Raw genomic sequence first — 8778 nt, forward strand, 5'->3', positions numbered from 1 at the left:
GTTTGGGCTACATTTGTGTTTATGGATTTTATTCTGAAGTTGTTTACTTATTTGGGAACATCTCTTGAGCTGCTCCAAAGTGAAAATTCATCCCTGTGGTATTTTTAGCTTATTTTTCTAAGGAAAGAAGCAGATGTGATTGGGTACTCTTGCTCTCCCTCTGTAACCTCTGAATTCATTTGTCTTTTCAATGGAATTTGTCCCAGGGGTTGAAGTTTCCTAGAGACAAAGTTCCTACGCATTTTATGAAAATAAATGGCAGGGTAGAGGCCGTTAGTGTCCCAACTAAGGACAAAGCTAATAAATTCACCCCACGCTATACATTGCAGAATCCACACAGGATGTTGTCACAGGAAACAGCTTCATAATTTTGCTGCTCACAGAATGTTTCTGCTCTGATCCTCCCAGGAGGCTTGGGGAGAGATTTTTTTTTTTATTCTTCTATAAAATAGGTGATTCTTGCCCTTTTCTGGAAACGCAGAGCAGGCAGGGAGGTTTGTCCCTGTTATTCTGTTCTTGGTTTTATAGTTGTGTGAAAGTTCTTTTATGGTTTGTGGGTATTTGGTGTTTTTTTTTAATATTTTGAAAACTGCTGAGCAGTTCAGGAGCCATCCTGGAGTCCTCCAGGGGCTGTAATAGTGACCTTTTTAAAAACTGCCCAGAAGAACAAGTCTTGTGCTCTTGCTGCCATCCTTATTATGTCTGAGGGGGCTGAAATCTGAAAGCCCACCGTGCTCAGGAGGGACAGACAATCTTACGACCTGCAATGCTTTCTTTGCTGCTGAAGTCCAATCTTTCTTATTGTACCTGGCACAGCTTTGTTCCCTTTTAGTAATTCGGAGTCGTGGGCAGTTGGTGTCCTTTTTATCTTTGCCACTTCCTCAAATCTCCCAGCAAACATTGGTTTATTAGCTGTCACCATGTGGCCTGCGTACGTGGGGATCTGGGTGCAGCAGGGGCAGGATGCAGGCAGGGCTGGGGCTCCACTCAAGCGAACAGTAAGCTGCTTATGACCTTGAGGTGTGGCGCGGGGACTAATTAGTACCACACCATGTGTGATTCTGGGCATGCATCTCCTCCTTCTAGGAGCTGGTAAGTATTTATAGCCAGAAAGGTCTCGTGTGGTGCAGCTCTGGTGTTGCTACCTGCCATCGCCGTGGTGGTCGGTGGCAGAGCTGTGGGTGCGGGGATTAATCAGAGAATGGTGGTTTCCATTCTTCGGAAGGCTGAGTTAAACATCGAGTTTCAGATGTTTGTCAGAGTTGAGAAATTCTTGCTCAAAACGTTTAGCGAATCCTGTTCTGTGTCCGTGGATGGCACGGAGATCACCAGAGCCACTCGGCGGCAGCCTGGCTAAGCTGTGGTGTAAGGAGGGGGTGGTTTGGACCTCGCGCTTGTCTCTGCTTGCTGCTGTGGCATTCACCACCTGAAATAGTCTTGCTTTCTTACATCTTCCAGTGTAATCTCTTGAATCTGAAGACGCTTAAACTACCTGGAAGGCAACTAGCTTTTCCCCTTGGAATTGTCTTTTCCTTTCGCCTTGCTAAGAGCCACTGGTGGAAGTAAGGGGACGGGATTCTTGTTCAGACGTGGCTGATAAGTGGAGTGTGAGCAGTTCAGGAAATTTAACTTCCCACTGCAGGAGCTTTAGAAGTTCATTTGTTAACCCTACACAGCGTTCAGCTCTGTGACTATTGGGGAAGTCTTGGGGAAGAACTGTGCCCGTCTAAACTGAGCTCTGAGGAGCGATGGTTTAACTGAAAACCGGGTTTCCAAAGAAAGAGCAAAAAGTGACTCCCTGAACACGCTAGCGGGAGTTACTTTGGTACTCTAAAGGAGATGCATTTGGAGCCAATCTGTGATGCACTGTCAAAATAAAATTTTAGCTTAATAAAATGTCAGCTTAAAATAAAATTATAAGATGGGGGCCCTATTTCCAAAGTGTCTTTATCTAAAACAATTTTTTTTATTAGCAAGGAGGAATTAAAGGGGAAGGTTTTTAAAACTTCAAAGGAAAATTAAAGGAAGAATTAAAGGGGAAAGTGAGATGCCAGCTTTGAAATGAAAAGTCAGATGCTGTGCAACCTTCCTGAATTCCTACTGGAGTAGTTTCCGGGTTTGCTTGTGTAATCTTTCCTAGTTCTCATGGTCATTTTTAGCAATTACGGATGCTCCTTTCTCTGTTGCCTTGCAAGCGTGATGGTATTTGGTCCATCATTTTTCTACTGACTGAGGGTAACTTTGTTTAAACGTAGCTTTTCCAGTAGTCGATCCTTGCCCTGTCTGCTACCTCCTTTTGAACATGACTATTTTGCTTCCTCAGCATTTCCCTCATCATGAGTTCCGAATTAAATGTTCCGGTGGATCCTTCCACTCCTGCTTGCTGCTCTGAACCTGGCACAAAAGGCATGGATTATCGGGACTGGGTTCGGCGCAGCTATCTGGAACTGGTCACATCAAACCACCACTCTGTTCAAGCCCTTTCGTGGAGAAAATTGTACCTGAGCCGAGCCAAACTGAAAGCTTCCAGCAGAACCTCTGCTCTGCTCTCTGGATTTGCGATGGTATGTGTACTATGTAGCAATACTTTCTGGATCGTGAAGGTTTTGGTTCTGTAAAATCATCTATTAATCAGTGTTTTCCTCCTGTGAAGAAGCAGGACATACTGTTGTTTTCTGAAGAGGCAGGAGGCATCTCCCTGGGGGCTTCTGCTTGGCTGCTGCTGAGAAGTTTGAGACTGGCTCTCTCAAGGCAGCACAGATACAGGAGCTGCCTAACAGTCAACCCACGCACTCCCAAATCAACCCTTTAAAAATACTAATCCCCTACCTGCAAATGATCCTAAGTGCTCCACCAGCGTTGCTAAACAGTGCAGGACCTGGGCTCTCCTTTGGCCCCGAGGCCAGTCATCGCTGGCTGCCTTCGCATGAGGTTGCACTTGGGCGTGAAGCTTCTCCAGGCTCCTGCGGTTGCTGTGGTCCTGAACGTTATCTTAATTTCTGTATGTGTTTTTTCAGATCACGGTGCCTAAAATAAGGTGGAGGTTGGGTCACAGTCTGCAAGAGGGAAGTTTGCATAGCATGATCAGGGAGATAGTTATATGCTGAGGTGCGAGAAGAGGCCCTGCAGCCTCGGACCTTGTGTCAGAGGACTCTGTAGCCTGAAGGGAGCCAAACCTGGTATATTTTTGTCAGGGAATAATCCCTGGTACTTGCTTTTCTCCGTGCAGCACTTGGGTGTTACCTGGAAGCTATCTGCGTAGGTCAAAACCGTGTCAGGGAGCGAGCGAATAAACAAGACGGAGACAGTCAGCGGTCCAGTGCTCAGACCTGTCTGTGTCGGTGTGAGCCTCTTCGTCTCCCCTCCGGTTCTTGCTTATTGGGAGTGAGAACTGAAACCTGTTTGGGGAAGGTTTTCTGCTCAGGAAATGGGCAGATCTGGTTGTTCCCGAGGTCCGTCAGCTGATTGCAGAGAGGCAGAGGGCAGCGCCTGGGTGAGCAGGACGTGATGTGAAGATGTTGCATCCTGCAGCTCAGGAGCAGGGGGGACAGACGGATCTCGGGAACTTTCCGGATAGCTTTCCTTAGTTTATTTTAGCTGCTTCTGCTGCTTTTTCCTCACCCAGTCCCTCAGAACATGAATCATCTGTAACATTACAGCAGTCCATTTGGGATGACAGAGTTGGTCACCCAAAATGAAGTTGGAAAAATGCAAGCGGGGAGTTCAGTGGGAGCAGGCTGCAGGGGAGAGAGGGTGCTTGGTTGCTTTGCAATTCCTCTCCGCTTGCTGACCATGTGCATGCGATGCTCGTAAAAACTTTTCACGCAGTGTATGTTTATTTGTAACCAAGCTCGTGTGCTGAAATGGCAGAAGGTACCTCCTTGTTTTGAGAAAGTTGAGTGCTCTCCTGTAGATTTCTTTCACTCAGAAGCTTTCTTACTTTAAAAAGCAGCTCATGTGCTTGCCCTTTGTGCCTCTGGGTTACGTGAGTTCTGTGTTAGTCATCTGTGACTGTTCTCTTTAACATAATTATTAAATTAACGTTTTGTAGTGTTGTGAACTCTTGCTCTATCTAGGCAGCGTGGTTACACAAGCAGGTGCCGGTGCTGGGGTGTGCTGCCGCTGGCATTGCTGGGACGTGGGGGGGCTTGCAGCCCACCCACCCTGCAGGGCTGAACCACGTATCTGAAAACAAAGCGTGCCTTCTCAACTGCACAACAGAAAGTTGCTGAAAGTCCTTGGCAAACACACCAAATTAATTATTTGACTTCTATTCTCTTTAAATTGTTTAAAATGCAAGTCAAATAAACACATAGGTATAAGTAGCGTTCATTATAATCACCAGCCTACCATAGTAAGTACACCTGAGTTCAGTAATTGTTGGAAATAAAAATTTTTGCAATAAGGAATTCTCTTTATTAGCAAGCTTTTTCCCAGCTGATTGTACTGGACCTTCCTACCAAGCTATTTCTCCGCTGATAATTTGGCACACAGGTATTTGGTACACGGATGTTTACTCTCTAATAAGAGCATCTATTTGGCTACTGATGAAAGTAGAGAAGTTATTTAGAGTGAAATAGTTTCCCTGAAGCCCTGTGTGCATTTAGCTATGTAAACAAATGCCATACAGGGCTTGGCTATTGCTTTATTTACTTCCCTGTCAGTGTGTTTGATTCAAGCCAGTTCCATATTGGCTGAAAATTATTACGAGCTGATGGATATTTAATCAACAGGCGGTGGCTTTGATCCAGCTCCTTCTGGACAAGCTGCAGAATAATGCGAACCTTCCTCGTTACTCGATGCTATCTCTGGTATTTCTGGCAGAGTTGGGCAGATCAGGAGGATGTAGGTCCTTCCCAGTGCCAGGGCTGTTTGGAGGTGGGCTGTAGGGCTACTGCATTTGCCCCAGGGAGACTGCAGATGAAGGAGATTTAGAGGGAGCTTAGAAAGCCTCCTTAATAATTTTCCTGATGGAGATAAGAGCTATTGCTGCTAGTCAGTCTTCTGGATACTTGTCCAATTGCTACGGGATATGTATTTGATTTTTAAAAAAAAAAAAAACAACAGATCTACTGGAGTGATTGTTTTTAGTGGGTGCCAAACCATCTGTGTGAATGTAATGTTTATGTTAAGCCATTTGTCATCCTTTTGCCTGATGCTATCTATCCTGGTCTAAATTTCTCAAGATGAGCATCATCTTTGTCGTGAACAATCTGGGCTACACTGGTCTTTAAAAAACATAATTGCATGTAATTTAATTGCAGTTTAATTCTAAAATGTTCTGAGTACTTGGTTCCTTTAGCAAACCTGTGAACGTCGAATTCAACAGGGAGATTCTCAAGCTTCAAATTAAGCCTATGCTGAGATATTCTGCGGCTCGGCAGAGTGCTCAGTGCCTTGCAAAGTCAAGCCCTTGACACCTTGGCTTCTGGGAAGAGGTTACAAGAAAGGGGGCTGTTATCACGGAAGAGTATAATTGTATCAAACATGACATATTAATAGTTTTACAGACTAAGCAGCATATTTAATGATTTTTAAATGGGTTATGTCAGCTTGTCCTCCTTCTCTTATCCCGGTCAGAGAATGACATGACAGTCTGTACGGGGTAAAGCGATAAGAGCTCACTCACCTTTCCAGTACTTGTTCGGGTTAAATGAATTGTTTTTCTGCCTTGCTGCCCTATCTGGATTGTTGATGTTTTTCCCTGAAATACCTCTTACTGAGCCATCAGTCAGTGTTAAAAATTCATCACATTGCACAGCTGAAGCTAGCCCTAGGGAATACGTTGGTCTGGGAGGAAACATCCAATTAGCTGAAAAGTGCTGCTCATGCGAAGGGTAACAAGTAGAAATTGATATGTTGACATCAGCCAGGCTTTCAGCTTTAATATAAAGCTATAAATTGAACATGCAGGTACAATTCCTATTTAGCTTGCTGAATACTATGTCTCTGGGTATTACAGGACTCAATAATGAACAATATACCTGCAGCTTTTCCTGGCTGATAGGGTGTGACTGACAGTCACAGCACTGTACAAATTCATTGCACAGAACCGTGCAGCGGAGAATAAGTTTGATCTCTTCCTTCTCGAATCAATATAGGGGGATCTGCAAAGAGAACATATGCAAGGCAACGTGGTATGTGTTTTCATTAAATGGACCTTGCAATAGATAGTAAAGCCAATCCCGCGTTATTATTTTCCCCAGTATACAACAACAACTACTGTAAACGGCAAACAGGAACCTTTAAAAAAACAAACAAAAAAAAAAGTAAAAACCCCACATGTTCATAAGCTGAACAAAAGGCTGGGAATGTCCAAGAACTGCCACAGTATTTTTGGTGTCTCTAATATCCTAAATAGTTGACGTAGGTATAAAATCTGGACTTGTAGAGATTGACCATTTGCTCCCCCAAACACACACGTTACGTCTTGGTCGCTACTGAATGTGCTCAGACTTGACTGTGATCCGCTCATTCAGGCTGCTGATGGTTTCAAAGTAAATGTAGGTAAGGCAGCAGTCATGCCAACATAGGCACTTTCTTTGATCCCCTTTAATCTTCTCAGGGTTACCCACAGGGAGACCATGAGTGTACCCCTAATCTTCCAGTGCCTAAATAATATTATTAACAACTAATGCCAGAGCGAATGGTGGAGATTATTATACAGAGCCTGAAATGGCTGCTCAGCGGTGGTCTCATGCGAACTCTGGGTAAAGTAATGATGCAAAATCCATCTGTGCCCCAGAATCGAGCTGCTTGTTCCAACTTTGCCTTCTCATGGTGGTCATGAGAGACGCTGCCCTGAGGCAGGCATCCAAGCATTGGCTTCTCCTTTCCTTAACGCGCCGGGCAAGCTGTGCCGCGCCGGAGCAGCAGGTCTCCTGGGATCACCAGAGGTTTTGCCTACTGCCAGGCAAGTTAGTATCTGTGCAAATCATGAAGTGCAGCTGCAGATCCAAGCAAGCCGCTAGAGAGTTACTGGAGAGGAATGTTTGATAGTATTATCCACTGTTTTCGTGGCTTCTCTTAGCACAAGGTTTCTGCGGTCCTTTCAGGGGTGACGCCATGCAGAAGTACTTGTGCTATTTTACTTCACAGATAGGTTAAGTAATTTTACAAATTCTTATGCTAAACCAGTTATGTAGTACGTACTAGGACTCCAGATCTCATCTGAGAAGAGCCCCTTGCTCTCTTGCGCTTATTCTGCTTGTTAAGCTTTATTTGATTAAAAAAAAGATAGACGGCTTTAGAGACTTGCTATATGATAGCTCTTGTTTTGAGAAAATGGACTTCTGAGTTGTTGAACACCCCCATAAGCCAGTGGCTGTCCACTTCTGCTGAGTATATCAGTAACTTATTAGCTCTCAAGGGAGAAATTTGGGGATATAAATACTTGTATCTGGCCATATTTGTAATAAAAACGAACATACAATGTTCTGAGAATAGAAGGCAGCTATTTTAACTATGGACTAACGTAAATTGTAAAGTAGCTTGTGTGCTTCCCATGGGGGGGGTAGTGAAACCTTGCTGGCCGCCGGCCAGAAGGGCTGCTTGTTTTTGCTTTTCTTTACGTGCCTGAAGTCAAAACTTCCTGCACCGCAGCCGCAAGTGGTGAGCGGAAGGAGAACGTGTGATGGGCGGGCGGGCTAGCAGGCTGTCAGCCTGCCTCCGAGCTCCACGTGTTGTCTAATGAGTTCCTTCTGTTGGGTTTGATGCGGTTCGTATGGCTCCTGGTCGCAAGGAGAGATCTGTTATTTCAGAAAACTACAGCGCAGAAACGTGCACGTAAGCCTTCCGAAAGGCCAGGCTGCAGCCTGCATGTACGTCTTCGTGCGAAACAGGAATGATCCATCTAGGCTGCCATTCTAAAAAGCACTTGAGTGTGTACTTGACCTTAGGTGCTCTTCCTGGATAAAGATGCTTTCCTGGATGAAAGCCTTGAAAAGAGGAAAACTAGCAGCTGTTGACAAGCTTTTTGTTCCTTTCCCCCAGGTTGCCATGGTGGAGGTGCAGCTGGAGGTGCAGTACAAGTACCCCCAGATGCTGCTGATCGCTTTCAGTGCCTGCACAACGGTGCTGGTGGCAGTTCATCTCTTTGCCCTTCTCATCAGCACCTGCATTCTGCCTAACGTGGAAGCAGTGAGCAACATCCACAACCTGAACTCCATCAGTGAGTCCCCGCACGAGCGCATGCATCCCTACATAGAGCTGGCGTGGGGCTTCTCCACCGTCTTGGGGATCCTCCTTTTCCTTGCGGAAGTCGTGCTTCTGTGCTGGATAAAATTTCTGCCCGTGGGCTCCATCCTGAAAAATGAGACCACCAACGTCGAGAAGCCCAGCAGCCACGCGGGTTGGCAGTCAGCGCTGGTCTCCACCATCATCATGGTCCCAGTGGGTCTGATTTTTGTCGTCTTCACCATTCACTTCTACCGCTCTTTGGTGCGGCACAAAACGGAGCGCCACAACCGAGAGATCGAAGAGCTTCACAAACTGAAAGTGCAGTTAGACGGGCATGACAGAGGCATGCAGGTAGTGTGACAGAGAGGCAGAGGCTGCTTCCAGCAAATCCGCTCAGCTAAGGCTAAGAGCAAAATACCTGTTTTGCTAGTTGGTGAGATGCACCAGCGGTGGATTGTCTTGAGGCTTAAATATGTAAACGCTAATTGCCTGCCATATATAGCTGTGGGTTCTAGTGCTGTTTCAGATGCTGGGGTCTCTGGCCTGTTTCTGGTCCTACACACTCGCGTACTTACGTCAACACTGCCATGGAGTTCAAGG

The 8778-nt window shown here is 45.6% G+C and overlaps 1 protein-coding gene across 1 annotated transcript; it reads left to right on the top strand.

Moving 5' to 3' along the window:
• The first annotated feature begins 2336 nt into the window (after window positions 1–2336).
• Window positions 2337–8538, top strand: ORAI2 (ORAI calcium release-activated calcium modulator 2). Its single transcript, XM_009587962.1, has 2 exons — window positions 2337–2564; window positions 7993–8538. Exons 1-2 carry the CDS (start codon window positions 2337–2339, stop codon window positions 8536–8538), a joined length of 774 nt encoding a protein of 257 aa, XP_009586257.1.
• The last annotated feature ends 240 nt before the right edge of the window (window positions 8539–8778 follow it).

The sequence above is a fragment of the Fulmarus glacialis genome, unplaced genomic scaffold, assembly GCF_000690835.1.
Source record: "Fulmarus glacialis isolate BGI_N327 unplaced genomic scaffold, ASM69083v1 scaffold24031, whole genome shotgun sequence".
NCBI lineage: Eukaryota > Metazoa > Chordata > Aves > Procellariiformes > Procellariidae > Fulmarus > Fulmarus glacialis.

Coding starts and splice junctions, on each gene's coding strand:
- ORAI2 (XM_009587962.1), top strand. CDS start 2,337: ATGAGTTCCGAATTAAATGTTCCGGTGGATCCTTCCACTCCTGCTTGC. Junction 2,565..7,992: donor TGCTCTCTGGATTTGCGATG/GTATGTGTACTA, acceptor CCTTTCCCCCAG/GTTGCCATGGTGGAGGTGCA.